Source organism: Sarcophilus harrisii, chromosome 2, assembly GCF_902635505.1.
Source record: "Sarcophilus harrisii chromosome 2, mSarHar1.11, whole genome shotgun sequence".
In the NCBI taxonomy this organism is placed as follows: Eukaryota; Metazoa; Chordata; class Mammalia; order Dasyuromorphia; family Dasyuridae; genus Sarcophilus; species Sarcophilus harrisii.
This window is the reverse complement of record NC_045427.1, coordinates 380,894,288-380,921,782: the sequence shown is the minus strand read 5'-3', so window position 1 is coordinate 380,921,782 and position 27,495 is coordinate 380,894,288. Positions and strand designations below refer to the sequence as shown.

Genomic DNA, 27,495 nt, shown 5'->3' with positions numbered 1-27,495 from the left:
TCATATCCTCATAACCCTGAATGTCATCTTCCTGAAATAAGTCCCAGAATCAATGCCCACAGCTCACCTATGGATGATGTGTTGACTCTGAAGGTAGTCCAGTGCCATGGATAGCTCACAGATGAAGAGCTTCACAGTGTCTTCTTGGAAGCGGACATTCTGCTGTAGGTGATAACGCAGATCGCCACCCAATAGAAGGTCTACCACCATAAACATGTCCTCCTCATCTTGGAAGGAGTACCTAGAACAGCATACATCCACAAACATAAGTTAAATGTCTTCACAAACCACTAAGTAGCTAATTGTTAGAATTGTTAGAAAAGAGCATCTAAATCTAGGACTAAACAGGTCCTGGAAAGATTATCACAAACTATATCGCATCATATACATTTTATTCTGTTAGGACTATGTTTTCTGGGTATGCTAGGTATGGAGGTAGCAAGCTTTCACTCCTGCCTTTGTCACCAGCATGTGACTGTAAATCACTTAACTTCTTCAAACATCTGTTTCCTCACCTGTAAAATAGGAGCACTCATATCTAGCCATAACACAAAGTTCATGATGAAATGTACCTGAGAAAGTAGAATTTAAAGTTGGTAGAAAACTTAAAGAACATCTAATGCTATTTTTCCATTTAGAGTACATACCATCCTATGTTTAGAGCTCAAAGATTATTTAGTCCAACTGTTGGAATCTTTACAAATTGTTAAGTCATTAGAGTTGATAGAGACAATAATTATCTAATTTAGCATGGGTTCAGTATGATTAATCTGATCCTACCAGGAAATATTATGGGCCAGAACTTGAAACAAGGTACTAAGTACAACTGATAGACAATAATGCTTGTGTTCACACCTTTAGAGAGCTCTTATAAGCAAGAAGTATTTAAGTACTCATTAGAGTTCACACGTTTGGGAGATTTCAGGGTTTAGTATGAGATATCTTAATTCACACCTCCCTTAAAGTTCTTAGGGCCAGAGAGTATTCTGGGAGATAACCCATAATCCCATTCTCTCAGAGGAGGAGTTAACCTTTGGGAGATCATATATATATAGAGGAAGCTTTTAGAGCTTGAAGAGAGTTATGTGGGAACTTTCCCAGAGTGCTCCTCTCCGACCCCCATTTTGGTGCCCAACGTGGGGCTGCCAAGCCCTTCAGTGGATTTCAGTGGAAAAGCTCTGATCCTGATCCAGTGGAAAAGTCTCTTCAACCCAGAAATTAGGGTGAGTACAACAAAGAAATTTTGTTAAAAGAGTTAAAGTAGAATTTCAGTTAAGATGGGACAGATGTTTAGAAAACAGCCTTCTGTTTCTGTTCAAGGAAAATGTTTAGAGAGCATTGTCAAGATTATGGAGAGCCAATGTTTGATTATAATTTTGTAACAGATCACTGAACTTTTAGAAACTGTTAGATTTATTGAAGATCACACAATTAATATATAGTAGCGCTAGGAACAAGGTTCTTATAATTTTAGGAGGCAATATGGTACAGTGGAAAGAGTAAGGGATTTGGAATAGGATAATCTAGTTCAAATTTTAACCCCAATCCTAACCCTAACTTTCCTGATTACTCTCTGATATTTGTATGACCTTAAGACATTTGGTTTCTGTCATTTCTTCAGTTGTCACATGGGGGAAAAGGAGTATTTGTTAAAGATCCTGTGCAATTTCCTTCACAAGCTAATTGTACAATATTTCAGAGTCTGATTCTTTTTGTACAGCAAAATAACGTTTTGGTCATGTATACTTATTGTGTATCTAATTTATATTTTAATATATTTAATATCTACTGATCATCCTGCCGTCTAGGGGAGGGGGTGGGGGGGTAAGAGGTAAAAAATTGGAACAAGAGGTTTGGCAATTGTTAATGCTGTAAAGTTACCCATGCATATATCCTGTATATAAAAAAAAAAAGATCCTGTGCAACTTTAAATCTATGATTCTGTGATCCTAAAATTCCTAACAAAATCTAGTATCCTTTTTATGAAATCCCACTGCCTTTTGATAATAATTGTGAAAGTATGATAAAATGCTATATAAATATCAAGGAATTAAACATTTGAGAATACTCAAATTTGCTGGACTGTTTATGCTGCTTTCCCCCATGTGTAATATTCGGTTTTTAAAGAAAAATTAATTCATTAAATCACTTTTGATGTAGCATTATTTCCCTCCAAAAATTTTATGCAAAATTTATTATTTGAAAAAAATTTAATTTGTTGACTGTTAACAGAAAGACAAGCTATATCCTTTAAACTCAAATAATATGGTACAAAGTAATATTTGTTTCCAACAGACTGGCCTTGGTTCATACAAGAGATATTCATAAACTCATGAATTTAGGAGTGAAAGGAAATTTAGAGGCTGAATTCTTCAGCCCCCTCATTTTATAGATGAGATAGCTGAGATGAAAGAGGTCAAGTAAATGGCCTGAGTCACTTAGGCAGTGAGTAAGAGATGGGATTTGAACCTTGGTTTTCTGATACAGGTATGCATTCTTTTTATTGTGTCTCACTTATGAATAAATCCCACTGCTATATTATTTTATTTATTTATAATTATTTTATCTATTATATTTAAGTCACATATTGCCTAGGGAATATGTTTCTAGATCAGTGGTATCAAAGTCAATAGAAATGGGGGCCCTTTAGTCATCTATAAGCCTTTTTTGTGCCACAAATTGACTTAAAACGCTGTATTAATATTATCTTTGTTCTATTATATTTTAAAAACTTTATTAAATATTCCCTAATTTTAATCTGGTTCAGCTCTAAGGCCACCTGCTACATATGTGACACTTCTGGTCTATGTGATTAAAATGGACTCTTTCCAGATGTTTTATTTTTGTTGACTTCCAGAACTGAGTCTGTACAATTCATGCACTAGGGCATTAAAAGGAATCTTTGAGGTTTCCTTAGAACATATATGCAGATTTGTTACATCAAGGGAAACCCCCAAATGATTAAGAATCCCTGAACTGGAGAGACTGAATGGTATAGCAGAAAGAACTCTAGAGTGAAATTAAGGAGAACTGAGTTCTTAGTCCCAAGTCAGTCATCATTTATCTCTAAGACCTTTAGCACCTCCTCTTTAGATCTCAGCTTTCCAACCTACTAAATGATGGTGTTGAGTCTGAAAGATTTCTTCTAGCTTTAAAATGCAATAATAAAATACATAAACTTAAAGGGAGAGAAGGAATTATATACCTTGGCAAAAAAAATTGAGGGAAAATAAGGGAAGATATAGAAAGAGGCCCAAACTACTTGCCAATTTTGCCTATGGCCTGATGAGGAAACTGAGGCATGCAGGTTAATGACTTAACCAGGATTACACTGCTACTAAGTGTCTGAGACCAGAAGACTTGGACACAACTGAAAATAACTCACCAACAACAAACTGGAGATGGCATGAATGAAAAGGACAACATACTTGGTGGTGTTATGTCCTTAAAGGCGAGTATCAATGTATAATAGCTATGCTAATTAAGCAAATCAGTTTCCCTGTTAAAAATAGTTCTTTTGTAACTGATCAGTGTGGTTTACATGCTAAAAAATTCTGGGCTTATATTGAAATTTTGACCATTTAAAGTTAGTTCTGGTAAATAGTAGATATGGGAGTATGATAAAAATAATTTTTTTTTTCTATCCTCATGAGTATACTTTAACCAATTGTATGTGTTTTCACTGACAGTTACTTTACATGGGGCTAATTTTGATCTTGGTCAAAGGGTTTCAGTGGGATTTATGGAGGAGTATAACAGGCAAAAATAATTCTATGTGCTAAAATGTCAGGAAGACAAATCAAGATTTCTCAGAGTATGAGCTAGGAGTGTTCATAGCAAGTTCTCAGATGCCTTGAAGGAAATGTCAACTCTTGTGCTAAGAGGTCCCAAGAGAGCCAGTAAGAGATTGTTTAAATTCACCGTATCTTCATTTAAGTGAAGAAATTGAATTTAGATTTTTTTCATTGCAGCGGGGGTAACTTCTACTCATGTTGTTGAAAGAAATTTCCAAGATCAATTCTTTTAGAGGCTTTCAAAACTTCAAAGAAATTAGGATGGTGTGGTATGGTTGTTTTCAGAGATGGTTCCACATTTTATCAAAGATAATCTGAATTCTATAGGAGTCAACCCTAAAATTGGTGTATTACATCATCAAGAAAAAGAATTCCCAAACAATATAACAATCATATGATTATATTAATAGATATCGAAATAGCTTTGGTAAAATATAACACCTTGTATTTTTTTTTAAAGCAGGAAAGAGTTTGTATTTTTAAAAACTAGAGGAATAGAAAGATTTTTCCTAAATACAATAAAAAATTTTTAAGTGAAACCAATGCATATAGTGGAAAAACAGACACTGGACAAGCAATTGTTAGATTTGTCATAATGGGGACACGTTTTGTAAGTATATTGGATTAGTTAGCTTCTAAAGTCCCTTCCAATTCTCAAGTTCTATGATTCTGTGAAAAAAAAAAACCTCAAATACAAACAAACCAAAAGAAACTGTTAGAAAAATAATTATAAAATTCCCATTTAAGGAAAGTTATTTTGATAGAAGGTAACAATTTAACAGAAATAATTAAATAATTAGAGGGTTATTTCATTACAATTATAGTTCCAGTGGATACCACGTATATTGAAGCAATGATTTTCAAAATGTATACATAATAACAAAATCAAGTGAAATTTAGTTTTTAAAAAGGCAGAATGGAAGATTATATATATCGCCAGATCTCATCCATACTAGTGTCTGCTATGTGCCTGACATTATTTTAGATATTGTAGCTATACATTAAAAAGAGTGAAGCAATCCTTATCCCAAAGAGCATACAGTTGAATTAGGAGGGAATATATATGGAATAAATATAAAAAGAATAATAATTAGAACAGTGAGATATTAAAAGTAATAAAGGACAGGTATCAAATCAGCTACAAGAGAACAATATTCCCTAATGTAGTCTGAACCACATTAAAATGGAATTGGGAAATGTTTCATAAAATATTGTGATCAGTCTGGGTATATCCTCTCCAGATTTAGAGGTGCTCTTCACCAAGTAGACAAAGTTGATGATGTCTTTTTAACCACAGTAACTCCTGCATATCATCCATTAAGTTGATTTACATTAATGAAAAGAGTATCCCACATTGACAAAATCATATACCCTTTGAGGAAATGTAAGCACTTACAATATACATGTTAAGTACTATACACTCTAAAGTTCATTATACTTTTCATACACTTGTAAAATTGTATAAATTATAAATGGTAGACAAAATAATATTGTAATAAGTATGTAAACTATAGGGCAGGTCAGATACATCTGAAAAAGAGAGGGAGAAGAGAGGCAAAGAAGGGGAAAAGACAAAGAAAGATGAGGGTGAAGAGTGAAGAAAACGATAGAGAAACAGAGATGATCGTATTACCCTGGAGAAATTCCCAATGTGAAAAATCCCTTTACCAATGCACTTATTTTTTGTGAGTAAATTATGTTTAAGTGCATTGTCCAGGGTTACACAGCTAGTAAATGTTAAGTGTCTGAGGCTGGATTTGAACTCAGGTGTTCCTGACAGGGCCAATACTCTATCCACTACGCCCCTACCAATACAATTCATGAGGCTCTTGGAAACTTCTTGTGTTTAGAAACCTGACTTCTTTACCCATACTCATACTGTATTTGCCAGAGGCAGAGAATCCAAATTTTTTTGGATACTAAATCTAGACCTGTATCCACTATGTCAGGCTGCCTCTTAGGAACCATGCCTATGATTTTACCTTTCTCATTAAGATACTCTCTACTGATATAGATCAGCATCTGCTTTGCAATTTATAGCTTTAAAGGTGACTTAGGACTGAAACAGATCAAGTGGTTTATCCAGTAACGCCCAGTAAATGTCAGAGATAAGTCTCTAATTCCAGTCTTCTTGATTTGGAGGCCAGCTCTTTTTCAACCACTACTCTACAACAGTTATTTGATAACACTTGCTAGAGTGACTAATTCAGACCATAGTATCTGACCTATGTGCCTAAAACCTGCAAAAATTTAAAATCTTGCTTGGTCCCAGAGATGACAGACTTTAAAGATATGGTGCATTAGAAGACTCATTTTATTTATCTCTCTTTGCATTTCTTCTGGCATTTGGATGGGAAGAGCATGGACAATTATTTTATTCATTACCAGCATGTATCTACTATAGAGTGTTATTTATGAATCCTCTATAGGGAATATCTTGCTATTATTATTTTGTGCACAATCTCAGGAGGCAGCTCCCTCTGGGAATGCTATATCTAGTAAACAGGGAATAAAGGATATTGCCACAGACATTATAAAATATTTTTTTCCAAGGTATGTACCCTGATGGTAAAAGGGACTCCTCCCCAAATGCTATCTCAGATAGCACCCTATGTAAGTAAATGTAGAATTTATGTGTGATTTTTTTTTTTTTAGTGGACCTGAACAATATTAACTTGTTTCAGACATACTTAAGCAGGGTCAGTCTGGGCCACTCCTAAGATGGGAAACAGCAACTTATGATTCAGATGGTAGAAGAGTAGGTCTTGACCAGGATGAAATGTGAGTCAGCCTTGACTAGGCTGAGTAATTGCACTCAGTCTCACTCTTTCTCTAGAAAGCGAGACATGGAAAGGTAGAAAGCCCAATTGATCTTCTGCCCCTTTTGCACCCTCTGGTGAAAAGGTTGTCTGTCTTCCCTGATTTCTGGCGTCAAAGTTCCAGGGCAGTGATAAACTTCACTCTAAATTCCCAGCACTCTCTTCAGCAAGCAAGGGTTCATGCTCTCTGGGAAGATATACCTGCCTCCTGTCTCTCCAAAATGGTGTCTGGACATAAGTGGAAATCTTTCTGATCATTAGAGTAGGAACTTCCTTCATCCTTAAAACCTGCAACCTGTTGTTCATTTTAGGCTTTTATTTCATCTGACTTGTATTTTTGAAGGCAATGGTGTTGTGGGATGCCTTGCCACCCAGTCAGCCGTCAGAGGCTCTCTGCACTGAACAGAATTGAGGTATAAAGGAAATTAATAAATCAGATATTCTGAGAACTGGAAAAGGCTCTCTGTGTTTGTATTTCATATATATATATATATATATATATATGAAACCATTCCTTATTCCCAAGTGAAAATGATCTTTCCCTCCTTAAATGTTTCTTACACATTGCCTAGATATTTGTTTTGCACTGTGTATATTTCTCCTTCCTCTCCCACTAAAAACTCCTTGAGAGCAGGTTCTATATCATGTCTACTTTTGTATTTTCAATGTTGAGCAAAAGGCCAAGTACACAATAAGTGGCTAATAAATGTCATAGTTTTCTGAATTCTTGAATTATAGAACTTGCTTCTGTTAAACACATTTTGCTTAACTCTTTCTGTAGACTTACTTTTCTATATTACTGGCCTGCTGCAGTGGCTGTGTTCACAATTCATGTCCAATCCATGGGTACAGATTTCCTTTTCCATTTCAAGGCTGCTTGTTCTTTCAATTACCAAAAGCACAGATGGATCCTTGATATTGGTGGAGACAGCTGATGTGGAAAATACCCAGAGGTAGTTTCTGCAGCTGCAAGCTTGATCATAATTAGAGAAAGCCAACTGGGAAAGAGGCTTGAGGAAGGAGTAACCATTCCATAATGCATTTAAGCTGCCTGCTTAGGCTGAGTTAGCAGTCCATGACTGCTGTCCAAAAAGGTAGGCATAAGGACTTTATTTAGACTAAAATTCAAGGCACTAGCTAAGCCTGATTGTTTTTAATCCTTGATTTATATTTATAGAGAACATCCCAGTCAGGGCTATGGCTATTTGCTGGATTAGGTAAAAAACTCTGATAGGAAGAACAAAAGTTATTTTTCCCTTCAATAACACCTGCTTAAGAAAGCACTGGTGTTCAGGGACCTATTCTAATTACCTGAATTTTATAAAGAACAATTTCATTTCTCTGAGGAGATATGCATTTTGAACCTGTATGAAGGGCCCATCTGCTTAAGGTAACTATGGGTGGCCTATTGCAGTAAGATGATGAAATTAATTTAAGAATGAAGTGATAGTTAAAAATATATTATTATGTTTAATACTTGAACAGTGTTTGGTCATTTGCAATTGCTTGAAAGGCAGCATTTGCTGGTATCTGGGAGCCTTATCTCTGAAGCTTACTATTTTCCCTTGGGAAAGTCAGTCTTTCCGGATTTTTTTTCCTCTTTTGGAAAATGAGGTGATTATATTAGACAAAGTTGTTTCTAACTGTAAACTTATGATGTCATGGACAACCTTGTTATGTTTAGAGAGCAGATGTTCTCTCCACCTCACAGATGAGGAAACTAAGGTTCAAAAGAGTTAATTATCAAATTAATTATCAAAGAGTTAACAATCAAGATCACAAGGTTGGAAAAGTATTAGGGCTGGGACTAGAGGTTTAGTCTTCTGATTTAAGGTCAATTCTGAAGTAGATATCACAAAATCTTGACTTGAACCAAAATGACCAGTATCATCAATTAATTTTCTTTCTTGTATTCAGTTTATAGAACAAGAACTCAAAGAAATCATTGATTATAAGAAAAGAAGCTTAAAAGGAAAAAAAAAGATGGTAAAGTTGTCCAGCTCTGCATGTAGAGACTGCTATATGTAGTAGGTGTTTCATAAATGTACATTGGTGTGACTGACAGGCACCAGTTTTTATATCGGAACCTTGTTAGAGACAATGGCAAAAAAGAAAATTAAAAAGAAAGTGGAAGAAATGCAAAATAAGAAAGAAGAATATGGGCCAGAAAAAATCCTTGACCAGCGACTGGTAAGGGATCAAGTACAGTACCTGGTAAAGTGGAAAGGTTTCAGGGAGGAGGAAAGTTCTTGGGAACCAGGGGAAAATTTAGAGTTCCCTGACCTCATTGAGAAATTCTTAGAATCCCAGAAAATAGCCTGTGAACTCAAGGAAAGCAGAAGCAAAGCTAGCTTGTGTAATGGAAGCATGAGAGAAGAGAGCAAACTAAAAAGGAAGAAAGAGAAGTCCCAAAGTCCACAAGATCTGGCCCCAAATTTGGAGGCAGAGAAAATTATTGATGCAGATAAAACCAATGAAGAATTGAAGTTCCTGGTAAAATGGAAAAACAGTGATAAAGCTGACCTTGTTCCTGCCAAGGAAGCCAATATCATGTGGCCCCAGCTGGTCATTAGTTTCTATGAGGAAAGGCTGACGTGGAAACAGCCGGAGGACTAGAGTGCTAACCAGAAACGATTCTATCTTCAGCCAGCCTCTAGGTTGCTGGGTCAAATGGATTTGAAATGGGTGAGAGGGGAAAAGAAGCTGTATTTGTCTGGAGGCTACAGAGGCAGCTTGAGATGTCCTTAGACAAAAGAAATGGTGCTTTGCTTGTGTTTTTGGCATCCCAAATCCATTAAATAATTCTGGCCTAGATAAGTTTGCCAGCCCAAGCCAAGGGAGAGAGAAAGTGATTCAGGAAGGATTTTTTGGTACTTTGTTGAGCAGATAGGCAAAGAATCTTCTGGGAAGAATAAAACTTCTAGAGTATCTACTACTTGTAGTGTATTGGATCCCAAAAAGAACCAACAATTTCTCAAAGACTCTCCACAGCCATCTACATAGTGTTAACTTTTTGTTATTATCATATACCATTGTATTAAATTTGGGAAGGGAAAAGTGAATGGAAAAGGTCATTTTTTTTGTTGTTGTTATGAGAGGTAAAAGGAGAATTCAGTCTAGAATATTAGCTTTAAAAATCACTGGTACAATAAATGAGCACTACAAAAGACTGTTGGTATTTTTTTTTTAAGACTGTGCCCTACTCCTCAGGATCCAATTTGGGGTTTTCTTAGCAAAGATATTGGAGTGGTTTGCCATTTCCTTATCTATTTCATTTTACAGATGAGAAGGCTGAGGCAAACAAGTTCACAAAGCTAGTAAGTGTCTGAGACCAGATTTGAATTCACCAAGATGAGTTTTCCTGAATTCAGGCCTGGCACTATATTCATTGCACCATCTAAATGCCTTAGCAAAAGACTCCGAGACTGCTAAAGTATACTTTGCCTAAATCTGGTGCACTTGTGCTAGAATTATTTCAGGCTAGATGGAGACAGAATTATTTTGAATTTTAATTTAAAAATTATTTGAGACATGGTGGTAGGAGTAGCACAGGTAGGCCAGACTGTTATTTAGTTCAAGGTGTTAAATTTTTTTTTTTAAGTATAACATCCCTTTATTGCCTTTTCCTCTATTCAGTCACCTTTCTTGCACCCTAAGATGCCCCAAAGTATTCAAGGTAGGCAACCATGAAAGAAATGATGGAACTTAGTGATCCTGGAGCTGGATCAGAGTGAGGAAATGGCCAGTGGGGTTGGTAGAAGCTGGGAAGGTGAAGAGGGGTTGCTGAGGCTCTTACTGTGGTTTCTGCTTCCTACTGCCTGTCTCTGATGCTACCAAATCCCGGATCATCTGAACCCTTTCCTGCAGTCGGCTCATTTCCCTTTTGGCTTTCTATTGAAATTGCTTCTGGACCCTTTAATGCCTACATTACACTTGGTACCAAGAGTATACAGAGCCAGGTTTGTGCTATCCCAGATCCGTTTCCTTCTCCCTTTGAGTGCTTCCACCTCATTAGTTCCTGAGTTTTCCAGATGCTTTACTTCCCTTTCCACCAAATGCTGTCCAAGCTTCTGTGGCCACTCTTGACTGCCCAAGGTTCCCTGTGGCTGATATGGCCTTCGTTGCCATTAGCCACCAGCACCAACTCTTCCATCCAAGCTTCTCTTTAGTGCCTCTCAGCTGCTTGTTGCTACTTATTCTACGGGGATTCCTTCACCCTCCCACACCTAATAGTAGCCTTTTACTTGGTCTTCCCTGGTGACACTCCTCATCTTCATCTCCTTCTGGCCTCTCTCTTGCTTATTTGCTCTATCTGGTCCCCCAGGGTTTCCTCTGATACAAGAGGGATGGTGGTATGGAGGCTGGGGCCAGAGGGACAGGAATAACAGTTTGAAAGGAGTTAGCAGAGCTGGATTGCAGGAGAGGAAGCAAATCCCAGTCTCTGCCCTCAAAGAAAGATAAAGTAGAGACTTTGACAGTAATTGGCAAATTCCCAATGACTGTTCTTCACACAATCCATCACCACCTGGCCTTAAGTCAAAAAGGTTCAAGGAGTAACCTTTCCCTTCCCTTCCTCCCCACACCAGAAAGCAAGACCTCAGCTAGAGGTAGTTGGTTGGCCTCTCAGTGACAGCAGCAAGCTTCATATCCCTGAGACACAGACAAAGAAGAGGGTCAGGAGAGCATTGTGGAGCTGATGGGGTGTGGGGTACAGAAATGCTGATTTCCTCAAAATATATTTGGGTTCTAGGCTCTTTCCACATGGTGCACCAAATCTTGGGGAATTGGAGTTGGAATCCAAAATATATTGGGGTTACAGGCCAGGGTTGTGAGGTATCTCAAAAAAAAATTTTTCAGGTTTAGACCATCTCCAAATCAAGAGGCAAAGATTTTATTATTACGCCTTTTATTGGCCAGCTAAAGTTTCAAAGGAGAATTTTAGCCATTAACAAGGGGAAATATTTTACAGCATTAACAATTGCCAAACCTCTTGTTCCAATTTTTCACCTCTTACCCCCCCCCCCACCCCCTCCCCTAAATGGCAGGATGACCAGTAGATGGCCAGCCAAAGTTTCAAAGGAGAATTTTAGCCATTAACAAGGGGAAATACTAGGGTTAAGTTTCTTAGCAAAACCTTCCATAACAAGGAGAAAATATGCTATAACAAGGGGGCAAGCTAGGAGTTAGTTATAACAAAAAGAAAGATGTCATAAGGCAGGCAAGGAACTTTGTCATAAGGTGGGAGGTTCCTAATGAACATGCAAAGAAATGGGGGACAGATGTAGGTTCTTTATAGGGAAAATAATCTCAAGGGTTGACATCATAATTTGGCCTCCTGTTTGGTTGCAGTAATTGTGGGGTCATGATGATTTTGTCAATGTCAGGAATTCAGCTTGATTTTCAACCAGGGGTCTGCAATAGAAATCTACTTTAGGACAACAAAAGGCATAATTAAGATACTATTAGTGCTCTTCCCTGCTTGCCTCAGGAAGTAGCTTAGACAGTCAAATTCAGGCTCTCTCCTGATAATGCCATTCCCTATTACCAAAGACTTGAGGTTTTTATTAGGTACCCTCACCTTTGTAGGGTGGGGGAGTGTGGTTTCCGTGGAACTAAGATGATTATTTCTGAAATCAAGGGAGAGTCCTACAACCTCTCATCTCTTCAAACAATTGTTTTAATCTTCAGCTTGCCTAGCCAGTCAGTGATGTGGAAGATGCATAGAGAATTGGGGAGAAGGGCCTCATATTCTTAGGGAAGATTGATTTTTGAAGCCAGTTTTGTTTCTTAATTCTGAAATTGTTGATGGGTATCTAACACTGATAGCACAAATTCTATCTGATCAACACAAGGTGGAAAACTTTAGAAAACTGGAAAAAGAGTAAACATTTATCTTGGGCAGTGGTTCACTTGAAGGAGAAAAAACTGGTAAAACTGAATTTCTTTAAAAAAAAAGTTGGAATTATCTTGTATCTCAAATATTTTATATCTTAAATCATGAGATTCACCAGTTTTCATTATCTACGTTGGGGCAAGACAAGAACTGCATTACAAAAATAAACAGTTTTTTCTCCCAAACTATATTTTTTAGGCTTCTATGAAAAGACCTGATTAAATATAAAATATAATTTTAAAAAATCACTTTATGTGGGATTTCCTGAGGTTAATTTAATATATCTTAAGCTCAACTTTCCATACCTTCTATAACCACAATCTTGTATAACAATTTTATCCAGAATGATCAACTTGAATCTCATAAGATCCTTTATCATGGCAGAAAATTCTGATTTTATAACCCTTCCTACCTTCCTTCCCTCTTCCATCCCAAGCTATTTTTTAAGGCAGGAAATTAAATGAGCAGAGTTTAGGGGGAAAATATATATGTATGTATATATATATGTATGTGTGTATATACACACACATATATATTTACCATAAGAGGCAAAAAGTCTTTTTAAATCACAGGTAACCAAATAAATTAAACTTCTTTCCTTATCCCTAAATTTTGGTTAATTGAGATTTCACGAGAACCATATTCCTTTGTCATCTGTCAATTATGTTCACACAGCCTGGAATAAAATAGAAGAGAATTTTTAAAAGTTCCCGAGATGAGATATCCTTCCACCTCCTCCCCTGCCCTCAGTATCCTAAGAATAAGGGAATTTCTATCAGAAAAGTGAGTTATCAACACTTTTAAACTATAACATAACTTAAGGTAAAGTCAACTTAAAATTTAAGGCATGCCCTATAAAACAGGAAGGATGTAGATGAAAAAAGGTGGTATAGAAGAAAGGGTTTAAGTCCTGACTACTATTCGTATAATCCTGAGAAGCTACTTCAACTTTTTGGCCTCAGTTTTCTTAGCCATAAAATGAATTATTTAGACTAGAGGATCTAAGGAATTTCTTGCTTTAATTATGATTCTATAATGAAAAAAAAAAACTTCCAGGGGTTAATTGAGAAGATTTTCTCTACTAGATGATCATTGTATAAATTGAAGCAAAAGAGTTGAATTTTTAAAGGGGGAATTCTTAACTTTTTTAAAAAAGCGAGAGCTCAGTTGATAAATGATCAAAAGATATAATCTGTGTCCAAAGGGCTATAGATTCATTTGTATTCTTTGACCTAACACCACCACTATTAGGCATGAATACCAAAAGAGATTTGGAGGGGGGAAAAAAAGGAAAATGACCTGTATGTACATTCATAGCAATTCTCTTCTCAGGGCAAAAAAATTGGAAATTGAGGTGATGTCCATCAATTGGAGAATAGCTCAAATTGAGATGTTTGTGATGGAATATCATCATTCTCTGGAAAATGAGCAGGATGCTCTCAGAAAAAAAAAGGCCTGGAAAGTCTTTCATGAACAAAGTGAAATATACTGTATACAAAGTAATAGCAATATTCTGGGATTACCAGCTGTAAATGACTTTGCTATTCTCAGCAGTACAATCATCTAAAACTATTCTGAAGAGTTTAAGATGAAAAATCCTATCCATACCCAGAGAAGAAACTGATTGTGTCTGAATACAGATTGAAGCATTCTCTCTTTATCTCTCTCTTTCTTTTTAACTTAATTTTTTTTGAGAGTTTTTATTTTTGTGAGGGTGGGAGATCTGTTTTCTTTTACAACTTGACTTTTATGGAAATGTTTGCATAACTTTATATGTGGTTTCTTAATTGTGGGTGGGATAAAGAAGAGAACCTAAAACTTTAGAATCTCAAAAACATATATATATATATATATATATATATATATATATATATATATATATATATATATATGGTTTTGGGGGAAATTTTTTAAATAAATAAATTTTTTAAAAATGTGAGAGTTTCTGAAAAGGGAATCTTAATCTTTTTTTTTTTTTGGTCCTAGACCTTGTTAACAGTCTGGTGAATTCTATGGACCTCTTTTCAGAATAAAATTTTAAAGTAATGGAAGAAAATGCTAAATTAAATTTTAGATAGCTATCAGGGAAAATAAAGATGTGATTTTCCTCCCCCCATTCAAGTTCATAGATCCCTTGTAATTAACCCATGCACTTCTTGGGATCTAAAGATTTCATGTTAGGAGCCCCTATGACTGCTGAAGAAGGTTGAGGGGTTGTGGACCCAAGTTAAGAACACCATAGGAGATAGAAATTAAGCCCACACTCTCTGTCCTTCTTTCTATCTCTCTCTGTCTCCTTCTTTTCTTCTCTTTTCCCTTCCTTCCTTCTGTTTTCCTCTCCCCTTTCCTGTTTCCCTTTCTCCTTTGGGACTTGATTTACAGATTTCACTGTACAATAGCTGCACAATATTTTAAAAAGACAAATGAACTGTTTTATGTACTAATTCCCCAGAGGTCGATCTGTAAGCATAAAATACAATCTTAATTATGTTTCCATTATTACTTGCCAAATAAAGACATTTTTGCCTTTGCTTGACTATGAAAACCGATTGGAACTGTATATTTAAACTTCAATCACATTTAATTTATTTTAAGGACTAAATGGATAGCTTACATAATAAACACATATAATTTACATAAAGAAAAGAGCAGTAGTATGATAGGTCAGAAATCTGATCTTGGAGTCAAGAAGACCTGATTTTAAGTCTTGTCTCTGACATAAACTACTTATGTGACTGTGGATAAACTTCTTAATTTCTCTCAATCCTAGACAATTCTATAAAAATGTTATAAACTAGTTTCTCTATTACATTAATGGAGGGAGTTTGCACACTGGAAATTCACTATACTGATAAAATCAGTGGTCTGACATCCCCTCCCCTCCATAAATAAATAAAAAGAAATGTATACAAATAAACAGGTCTATTTCTAGTGGCTGAAAATACTTTACACTTCTCCATTCTTTAACACTAGTCTTTAATATATCTCAAAACAAAACTTGTTCAGTTCACATTCATCTGCTTCCATTAATAACATCATGACACAATGTTAAAAGACATAGCATTATAGCAGGAAGGGAACAGGGAGTCTGGTCCAATTCTCATTTTACAGCTGAGAAAGGGATGCAGTTAATTAAGTTGAGAAGACAAAGAAGGCCTATAGAAGCAGTACTGAGGACTTTCCACTTCCCTCATGAGATCACAGATCCACTAAAATATCCAAGTAAGTTATAGTTATTGAGTGTGATGATTTCTTAATATGAAAATGGGCTTAATTTCTTGCATTTGCCCTAGCCTTTTCTGTATTTTCTCTTTATCCATATAACATTCCATAACCCTGGAATTCCCAGACTAGTTAATATAGATTTGGTCAATATATTTCAAACTCCTAAATTTTCCATATCTAAATTACTTTGGGAAATGCTGTTCTAGTTCCATTTGTGAAGTTATTTTAAAGAAAGTTACATATTAAAATTCATCTCTTTTTTTGCTCTTGATCTTTATAACATTTTATGAATCACATCATAATCCTTCCTTATTCTTTAAGTCTTACATCAATCTCTACTTAAATTAATACAATTCTCACTTGACATTTCAATGAATTTTTTAAAAGCCCTCATGTAAGAAAAGCAATTCTTGTCTTTTTTCTCCTGATGAGTACCCATAGGTAATCTAAATAATGTAAAGACAACAACTTATGGGTACCAATAAATAACCCATATGGCCACTTAAAACTGCCATTAAATCTTATAGACAAGATAGTTTAATTGCCAAGATGCCAAGGAGAAAGATAATTGTAAGAATTTTCTAAAAACCAACTTCAGCTTTTTATAAGTTGGAGAGGCCAGTGATTAAAATTTAAATCACGTGTGCACACCAAAATTCTCAGACAGAAAAGACTGGCAATTGGAAAAAAACTAATCCAAAAATGGTACCATATTTGCTTCTACTTATAGGCGACTGTAATATTGTAAAAGATATAACCTTGGACTGAAACTGCACAGAAAATGTTCATTTAATTAAAATGGAACCAAAAGATAAGAGCTAAGGTCAAGCAAAACCTTATCATTGAATCATTCTTTTCATAACTGACAATTCAGTATATATATATACATATATATTACTAAAGACTAGTCTTCTATTAGCATAATCCAATTATTTATTCCAAGACCTCATAACAAACCTGGAATTTGTTGTTTGTCCTTTGTTCTCCAAGAGGACCATGACATTAGAGAGGTAATGCTGTGACATGCAGGTGAATTGGATTTAAGTGAGGAAGGACCATGCAAGGTCACCTGCCTCACTTTCCCCTCAGGAGCCATCTGGGTCCAGTGCCAATATATAGATCAGGATGCCTGGAGATGGCCCTGGATGAAATGGGAGACTTTGGCCTTTTTAAGCTAAGGTCTTCAACAAGTCTTAGTTTGACTGAGGCTGCACCCATTCAGTAATTAAGGATGGGTAGCAAATTAAGGCAAAGAATCTCCTGTTTCACCTCGTCCAAAAAAAAAATCAATACATAAATAAATCAATAAATCTGGATGGGGAAGACCCTGGGGGTTTCTGCCCAAAGCAGAAATGATCCCTTTTTACACTCAATCTGAGTAAATCACAATCCAAAATGACCAAATAGGACTTGGTTTAGGGCCTATTGGAGGCCAATGAGAATCAGACTGATTTTAGTTTAAGGCATGGTCTTTAAGAAAGAAATTTAGCCTGGAATTTACATATTAAAATTATCCTCCTTCCTCTGCTGCCTCTCCCTGTAATACAGAGTCTCCTTCCAGAATTTCTAGTTAAGAAGGAAGCTCAGATGAGTGATGTCTCATTCCTGTCCTGGATTCACTCAGAATATTCTCTACCATGTTCCCATGTCGGGTATTTCAACCTCTTCCTTCTATCCCACTTTTCAGCTTCCTTTTAGGTAATGTTTTCTTTCATTAGAATGAAAGACAGAGGTTGCCTTTCTGCTTGTCTTTGTATTCCCAGCATTAAAGTCAATGCTTGGCACATAGTAAGCACTTAATAAATGCTAGTTGACTGGCTGAATAATATCAAATAAAAATGGGTGAGAAATGCTCTGGAAGAGAATTCCAAAGTAAATTAAAAATTTCCAGTTTCAAATTCAAACTTCTAATGATAATTTATTTCAACAATTCAACAAACAATTAAATACATACTAAGCACCAGATACAGCACTCCAGAGACGATTACATAGCATATGAAGAAATGCTCTAAATCATTTTGGATCAGAGAAATGAAAATTAAAGCAATTCTGAGGCACCACCATACACCTATCAGATGGGGTAATATGACAAAAAATGAAAATGATAAATGTTGGGAAAGATGTGGGAAAATTAGAACTCTAATACATTGTTGGTGGAGTTATGAACTGATCCCATAAATCTGGAGATGAATTAGGAACTGTGCCTAAAGGACAATCAAACTGTGCATAGCCTTTGATCAAGCAATACCACTACTAGGTCTGTTTCCCAAAGAGATCATAAAAAAGGGAAAAGGACCTGCATGTACAAATTATTCAGAGCAGCTCTTTTCATGGTGACAAAATATTGGAAGTTGAGGGGATATCCATCAATTGGGGAATGACTAAACAAGTTGTAGTGTATGAATGTAATGGAATATTGTTGTATAATAAGAAATTATCAAAATCATCAATGGTGATTTTTTTAAAAAAGCAATTGATTCCAGAAAAACTGGAAAGACATATATGAACTGATGCAAAGTGAAATGAACCAGAATGAAGAAAACATTGTACACCATATCAACAACATTGTGTGATGATCACCTATAAATGACTAAGCTCTTCTCAACAACATAATGATCCAAGTCAAGTATAGAGGATCCTTGATGGAAAATACTATACACACCCAGAAAAAGAACTGATGGACTCTGACTGAAGATCAAAGCATACTTTTAACCTACTTTATTTTTTTCATGTTTTATTTTCCCTTTCATATGTTTCTTCTTTCACAACTGTGATTAATATGGAAATGTTTCACATAATAGCACATATATATATCACATTATCTACCATTTTCAGAAGGGGGAGGAGAGGGAAGGAGGGAGTAAAATAAGGCATTTAAAATCTCATAAACACGAATGCTAAAAATTGTCTTGACATACAATTAGGAAAAATACTATTAAAAAATAAAAACATTATTCCGAAAAGAGGTCTCTAGGTTTCCCCATTATTCCAGTGGAAACCAGAGGCAAAAAGATGATGAACTAAGGCTATAGGTTGTAGTGCAATTGTTAATTGACATTAATAGAGAGAGTTTTTCGTTGGGGAGTCCTCATTTCTATCAATGAAATCAAGAGTTTGGACAAAAATACAAGGGCAAAATACTGGGCATACAAAGATAAAATATATGAAATAGTCTTTGCCCTTCAGGATCTTGTATGCAATAAAGTAGTAGGGATGGGATGGGTGGAACAAGGAAGATGGGTGATGGTGGTAGAGAAGGAAGAGGAAATGGATTCCAGAAAATCCCAATATCTAAAAACTCAAGAGAAAAATGCTTACCACAAATTAACCAGAAAGGGATGTTCTAGACATTGCATGATCTGAAGTTCCTTGAAGACATTTCTTACTTCATTGCGCTCAACACACTTCTGTTTGTTCATGTACTTCATTGCATACATCTTCTTGGTGTCATTCTTCTGTACAATGCAGACCTGATAAAGCAAATCCAAGTGAGGAATTGATTAAGAGAAACAATATCATCTTGGAAGTAATGAAGAGAAATATAAATGTTCTCCTTAGTAGTGCTGACAGAGTTTCATTGCCCCATTTACAACCCTGAAAAGTTCCATTTTTTTTAAGGCTTCCAATCAGATCTAAAGAAGAAAATTTCAGATCTCCTGAATGGTGTTAATTCAGTATTCTTATTTTTTCAAATTGTATATGTACAAATAAATAAAGTAATTTCTTATTTCTTTAATCAGACATTTTGGTGATTTTTAAAAAAAGCAATCTTTGAAACTTTGTAGTATCATTAAAACCTAAACTGGATTGCCTGAAATCCCTGCTTATTGAAATGAGGTTTAAGTCTGTGTAAACAATATTGTAAATCTCTATATTCTTCACAACCCAGATCAAATGTCAATTCTTCCATGAAATTTCCCTTGATCCCTTGGATATGATTAACTTTTTCCCTTCTGAAAAAAAATACTCCGTTCTGCCTCTTTTTAAAACATTTTGGGATAGGGATAAAGACTGGAACTATGATTTCATTTTATGAGGAATTCCCACAGGAGGGAATGCTCTTTATCAATGGAGGTCAACAATTTCTCTGCAATTTATAGTCTTAGAGAATTGTCTAGATCATTGAGAGGTTAAATGACTTGCCTAATGTTATACAGCCAGTATGTGTTGGACATGGGACTTGAGATTAAGACTTCTGGCTTTCTACACCATAAGCTTTAGTTGCTTTTGTCATCTACTCAATCTTATGGTATGTTTTAGTTATCTCTGGGTAGGTATGATGAACTTCTTACAATTATATAAGACAATATTAAATAATATGTGCTAGAATTGTGAGTTTGTTTACTTTTAAGCACAAGATCTTAGAAATATATGCAAATATTGAAACATTGCTACTAGAAATTTAAATCTGTATTTGATTTGAAGTTTTAAAAAATAAGTTATTAAAACAAAGTTCTGGTAGCTTAGCTTAGAAGGTCACATCGGTTGGTTTGGTCTTAGTGAAGTGCTACATGAGATGCCAGGGAGTGTCTCTTTAATGCTTTGCAGATGAATGAAGTTTGCAGATCTAGATGGTGGGTACTAAAGGAAGCCCTTGAATTCTGGGTGCAGGAATTTTTTTTTTTGAGAAGTTATAGCTTAGATAGGCTTAGAAAGGGTCAGAGTTTTATAATGAGCCTCCTCTAAGAGAGAAAGTATACACAGAGGATTAAGTGGATTAAAATGAAGAGGGAACTGGGACTGTTCTGGATGGGTGTCTTCTATTTTTTATGCAAGCCATGTTCTTTGAAGGAAATTAGACCCTCTAGAAGACAGAAGTGAAGAGGTATTCTGGCTATCCAGACATAGTGGTCCTCTTCTGCAAAGTCACAAAAGCTGGAGGAGTCTAGTGCACAGGAAACCTCAAGCAGGCCATTAGTCTCTACAGTGTTTTCCCTTATGATCTTGCTCCTTTTGTTTGTGGCAAAGGGTCAATTTAGTCTTGATTCTTACCTTTCCAAAACTGCCTTTCCCAATGGCACGCAAAATTTCGAAGTGATCAAAGTTGACTGTAAAAAAAAAAAATGACAACATGATGCATTTTTGTCAATTAATCACTTGAGGTTTTTTCTTATTATATAGAGATTTTAATAAAAACATGGAATAGATTTTCATGAAATAATGAAGAACAAAATGAGCAGAATCAAGAAAATGCTATATACTGTAATAGCAATTTTATTTTAAGTACAGCTTTGAGCAACTAAGTCATTTTGACTATTATAAATACCTAAGTTACCTATGAAAAACATGGGAAAAGATGATCTGCATCCAGAGAAAGAACTGATAAATAGAAGCATGTATAAAAATGATTTTGCATACAGGCACATATATTTATATCTAATGGCAGCCATCTCTAAGATATAGGGGGAAGAAAAAAGAAGGAAAAATAAGAATTTGCATAACATATATTTAAAAGAAATAGCAAGTTGTACATAATAGATTTGCAGTTTCATGTGCAATTATCTTTTTGAAAATTCTATTATAATGAAGATATATTTTTTAAAAGATAAAAGTAAATAAAGGTATTTATACTTTCTTCAAGTGAGGTGTACAGGCATGAGCAAAATCGGTTTCATCAATGCTGCCTATAACTCCAAACAACAGTTTAGTCAGACGATCAGTCAATAAACATTTTATTAAACACTATTATGTGCCAGTTACTGTGTCAAGTAATGGGGATACAAGAAATGCAAAAGACGGTCCCTGCTTTTGAGAAGCTCACAATCTAATGGGGGAAACAACTTTCATGTTTCTTATTTTAAATAGAAACTTTACAATTTTCCACTGTATCTGTACTTGCTCTTTACAGAGTTATTTGCTATTGTAGCCTGAATAAATTTTTCTCTTTCCAAGTAAGGGATTAAGGAAATATCATTAAGGAAAGAGCTCAGAAATGGATGCCCAGTCAATATTTTTATTTGTCTCAAGGCATGTACATAGTATATGTGGCTGGAAGAGAAAATATGTATGTTATTTAGTAAGAGTAAAGATGGATAAATTTAGTGCTGTTGTGAAATCCATAAAATATTCCAAGACCCCAAAAAAAGACCTCTAGTCCCTTAAATGGATCTTCAGTGGAAGAGTTATAGTAAGACATAGACAAGAACAAGAATGAGGAATAACAGAGCATCAGTGATCTGCACAGAGGAGGCATCTTTATCAGTTCTTTTCCATTCAATTGTGATCTCTATTCAGGCAACTGTTAAATCTATACTATTTAGCCCTGACTTCCCTCTTGAATTCCAATACTACAAGATTTTCTAGATACTCTGTTCTATTCAATTCAACAAGCTTTTCTTAAGTTCCTAGTATCATAAATATTGTGATAGGCACTGGAATACAAAAACAAAAACAAAAGTCTTGCTCTTATGAAACTTCCGTTCTGTTGAGGGAATGGCATTGATAAATTGAGAAAAACAACATTGATACATATAAATCAATATGTCCAATAAAATAAATATTATGTATTAAATATAAAATAATTTCTTAGCTTGCAAAAGGGATATATCTTCCACTAAAGGGGGTTTCAGGAAATGCTCCATGGCAGAGGTGAGGAGAGAGTGCAATTTAGATTTGTAAAGTCATGGAGGTGGGAGATGGAATATTGTATATATGAAACAACAGACAAGGCAGTTAAGATGGAACTTAGATGTCTAATGTGTATCTCAAACTCATTGTGTCCAAACTGCAATTCATTATCTTCTTTGCTAAATATTGGCCCTCCTCCAAACTTTCCTATATTAACTTATATAAAAACCTTGGCATTACCTTCAACTTTTCTCTTTGCTTTACCTTTAGTCATGCAGTTGTCAAGGCTCATCAATCTGCCTCCACAACATCTATTTGCATACATCTCCTTTTCTCCATTCTCATCCACCATCTGGATTATTTCTGAACTATAACTGAACTCTCAGATGTTAGTTTCTTCTCCTCTCTTCTCTTCATTCTCCACACAGCTGTTAAAAATGGCCTTTCTACAGTACAATTCTATTCAGGTTATTGATGCAAAAATAAAATACAAACTACTCTGTTTGGCATATAAAGCCCTCCACAATCATGATCCATCCTGCCTTTCCATGTCTATTTTGTATTGCTCTCTTTTGAGGATTTTACATTCCAGCTAAACAGGCCTACTTGCTTTCCTCTAGACTCCATATTTCATCTCCTGTGTTGGGTCCGAATTGTTCCCTATGCCAGGAGAATATTCCCTTTTAGAATTCTCGGTTGTTTATAAAGCTTAACTCAGGTGCCATCTTTTATAGGACAATTTTTTGGGCAGTCAGGGCTAAGTGACTTGCCTAGGGTCACATGGCTAGTCAGTATCTGAGGCTGGATCTGAAGTCAGGTTTTCCTGACTCCATGGTCAGTGATCTATCCATTCTAGATGCTCCAGAGACATCTTTCTTGAGTGCTCTGGTTGCTTCAAATTTTTGTTTTTTCACATTAGTTTTTCTAAAAATCTGTTTATAAACGACATCATATAACTCTAAGATAGTTGAGGGCAGGGGTTATTTTCCATTTTGTCTTTGGTATCCTCAGAAACTAGTTCAGTGCATTACACATATTAGGAATGTAACTGGTATTCACTGGGTTACAAACAATACAGCTTTTCTTATAAAAACAATAAAATTTCAGAAACAATAACAATAGAAATGAAGAAAATGCCCACACAATCTGCATTGGTGCAGGGCCTCATCAACTCACTTTTAGACTTTTCAGTAGCCTGCTCGTTTCTTTGCTTCAAGTCTCTTATTCCAGCACATCCTCCCACTTAGTCACCAAAGTAAGTTTCCTGAAGTTCATTAAGGTCTGACCATGCAGTAAACTCTTTTGTTCAATCATTTCAGTCTTGTGTACTTCTTTGGAACCCCATTCAACTCTAATTTCAACCTGTTTTTAACTCTAGAATAAAATATAAAGTTTTCCATTTTTTAAAAAACCTTTTACAACCTAACTCTCTATCTTTCCAAGTATTCCTTTCCTCCAATTATTCTCCAGGGTCACAGCCATGTTCTTCTCATACAACACTGCATGTCTTTACTCTGCTTTTTCATTAGATGCCTGCTCTCATCTTTGCCACCTGGCTTCATTCAAGATACAGCCCAAATCTCACCTTCTGCAAGGGGCCTTTCTGGACTAGCTTCCTCCCATATTTCCTCCCTTTCCTATTTATACTGCATATATATTTTACATACATAGTTGTTTGCAAATTTTCTGTCCCATTGGAATGTGAGTTCCTTGAGGGCAGAGAACTTGTTTTTTCCTTTTTTTTTTTATTAATATGTGCTTAATATTTTTTGACTTCTCACAAGAATAAGTACCAACTATTAACAACCATATAAAATAATGTTCCAAATTATAAACAAGAGAAATTCAAATCAAAACAAACAAAAATCAAACAAAGTTTACCTAATACCCAACAATTTGGCAAAATGTCAGCAAATGGATATATTTAATTCTGGAGGGGTTATGAAAAGAGGGGTCCAATAGTGCATTGGTGGAACTATGAATTAGTGCAATGAAACTTAGAAAATGATTTGGAATTATGCAAGAAAAGCAGTGAAAATTTCCATGCTTTTTGACCCAGAGATTCCATTGCGAGGCATAGATACTCCCAAGGAGGTCATTGACAAAAAAGAAAAGGTCCATACCCAACAAAGAGTTTCTAGCTGCACTTTTTGTAGTAGTAAATTGGAAACAAAGTAGATGTTTATTGATTGTGGCATGAATAAGTAAAATTGTGGCAGATGAATGTTAAAAGTAGCAAATTAGTTCTATGGGTAGAGTACTAAGTAAGGAATCTGGAAAGCTCTTTTTACTGACTTCAAATCTGGCCTCAGACACTTATTAGTTGTGTGATCCTGGGCAAATCACTTTAACCCTGTTTGCTTCAGTTCTTCATCTGTAAAAAGAGCTGGAGAAGGAAATGGCAAATTATCCCTATATCTTTGCTAAGAAAACTCAAATGGGGTCACAAAAGAATTGTCAACCACACAACAACAAAAGATAAATGTTATGTTACCTTGCTGTTAGAAATATTAATGATGTCAGTAGAGAAGCATGGAAACACGTACATGAACTAATGAAAAAAGAAATAGGAAAACATTTATAACATTTGCACAGATATTATATCTATGTAAATATTGAGAATAATCACCATCAAACAACTAAAATAAATCTGAAAATTTAAAGAACAAGCCTACCTCAAAAAAGAGATATGAGAAGATACCTCTCCCTATTCCTGTATAAAGGGATAAGAGTTCACGAATATGAAAGATTGAATGTAATATTAGATTGTTTTGAATGTATTGATTGATTTTGCTGATTTAAAAAAATTATTTGTTAAACTCCCTGTGCAAAGGAGGAGGAGAGAAATGGGGGAAATCTAAGTAATATAAAAATAAAAGAAACCTATAATTTTTCTTAAAATAAATACTTGATATATTGTTGAATTTGAGACTACTTTTATGGATGAAATCATAGATTCATTAATGTATTATAGCTAGTAAGCAGAATAACTTGCAACCCTTTAAATGGAACTTTCTTATCATTCACTATATCTTTTCAATTCATTTTCACCAATGGCCAGTACACCCACTTGATGGGATGAATATCAACTCCTTGATAAATCTATAATAGCTGAGCTGCCCTAATAAAAGTATCTTTAAAAATCTCAGGTATTAGGGAAGTGTTAGGGCCTCGAGTCCTGGTGATAATCCACTGTATTTATACATTTATTTTCAGTCAATTAGAGAAAAGAGAAAGAACTCCAGTCCTGACCTTCTTTGCCTGAAGCTACTTCCCTGCATGACACTCAGCTTACTGAGAAAGCCAATGGTGAATGTAAAATGACAGAAACTGAGATAATATTACCCATCCATTCCAGCTCTTCTTTGAGTTATATAACTAAGTAGTAAACAAAACTTAAATAATTAAGGCTGAAGGGAGAGGCCAATCTCAATTAATGATATGACAAAGTCATATCATTATTATATGTATTTTATATAACTACTATATTATGTATATTTCACATATATTGCATGTAAAATTTATTTTTATTAAAATGCAATTGTATCCACCATTCCCATCACTTAATTTACCTATTATTCTATAGTTACAAAGAATTTTACACACCTTGTCTCATTTGCTCATTTTTTCAAAATAAGTTCATTAAGTCTCGTGGTATAAATGTAATTTATGTCCCAATACTCAGGGCTGTTCTGTAGTCACATCCCACAAGCCCATCTCAAGACTTTGAGCTCACCAATTTGGAACTATACTCAAAAATTTATCAAACTGTGCATACCCTTTGATCCAGCAGTGTTTCTACTACTGGGCTTATACACCAAAGAGATACTAAAAGGGACTTGTATGTGCCAAAATGTTTGTGGCAGCCCTGTTTGTAGTGGCTAGAAACTGGAAAATGAATGGATGCCCATCAATTGGAGAATGGTTGGGTAAATTGTGGTATATGAATGTTATGGAATATTATTGTTCTGTAAGAAATGATCAGCAGCATGAATACAGAGAGGCTTGGTGAGACTTACATGAACTGATGTTAAGTGAAATGAGCAGAACCAGGAGATTATTATATACCTCAACAACGATACTGTATGAGGATGTATTCTGATGGAAGTGGATTTCTTCAACAAAGAGAAGATTTAATTCAGTTCCAATTGATCAATGATGGACAGAAGCAGCTAAAGAACAGCTGGGAAATGAATGCAAACTGTTTGCATTTTTGTTTTTCTTCCCAGGTTATTTTTACCTTCTGAATCCAATTCTTCCTGTGCAACAAGAGAACTGTTCAGTTCTGCACGTATCTAGGATATACTGTGACATATTTAACATGTATAGGACTGCTTGCCATCTGGGGCAGGAGGTGAAGGGAGGGAGGATGAAAGTCAGAAAAGAAGTGAGTGCAAGGGATAATGTTGTAAAAAATTACCCAGGCATGGGTTCCGTCAATAAAAAGTTATATATATAAAAAAAAAGACTTTGAGCTCACATAGACTAGATCTGGTTCTAAGAATTGACCCTGAGCAATCCCCTTTTAGCTCAGAGCCCCATCTTGGATCACTTCAAGGAAATCTTAAAATAAATTCATCTCACAGCTTGTGTTTAAGTTTCCTCAAATGTGGGAAACAAGGGCCCCAACTCTGGTACAAGTACTCAATATAAATGTCTATCAGGAACAGGTAATTTTTATTTTACCATCCCCACTCCCTTCCTAAAAGTGCATGTGATATAAAGAACTCCCAGGACACGACTAGATAAAAGAAATAACACAAAACACTCATCTATCCTTGAATTTCACTCTGGATACTTCTGAATAAGCAACTCCTTGCTATGGGACAGACTGCACAAAGCAACTCAGTCATAGCAAAAAGTTGATAAAGTCCATATTTCACTACTCACCTCTTACACTCTAAAATTCAACATGCCTATAGTACTTTAGCTACAGGAAAATACTTCTCTAGAAAACACACATGGTTTAGGAAATCTCTCTTCAGGAGATTCAAACACTTAAACTCAGTGATTCTAGAACTTAGGGTTACCCACAGGAGTAAAACCCAAAGTTGGTGCTGCTCAGAAAATCTCCCTTCTCCAAATAGATTATATGCCAGGATCATTCTGCCTATGGTATTCAAAATCCTCTCTTTCTCTACATAGAATGCTTGAGCTCAGGACCAATACTCTTGAATTTCTAGCTCAAATCCATGCA

General features: G+C 35.4%; 1 protein-coding gene and 1 pseudogene across 2 annotated transcripts in view; one reads left to right on the top strand and one right to left on the bottom strand.

Annotated features, from left to right (window-relative positions):
- The window catches only part of STK32A (serine/threonine kinase 32A), a 144,940-nt gene that overhangs the window by 77,799 nt on the left and 39,646 nt on the right, over positions 1-27,495 (bottom strand). For both annotated transcript variants that reach the window (XM_031953490.1, XM_031953491.1), the window contains exons 3-5: positions 20,724-20,779; positions 19,050-19,201; positions 68-241 (exon numbers count right to left, since the gene is read on the bottom strand). In XM_031953490.1, coding sequence (XP_031809350.1) covers positions 68-241; positions 19,050-19,201; positions 20,724-20,779 — 382 coding nt within the window. The remainder of the gene's footprint in view (positions 1-67; positions 242-19,049; positions 19,202-20,723; positions 20,780-27,495) is intronic.
- LOC116421654 lies at positions 7,625-9,782 on the top strand (annotated as a pseudogene).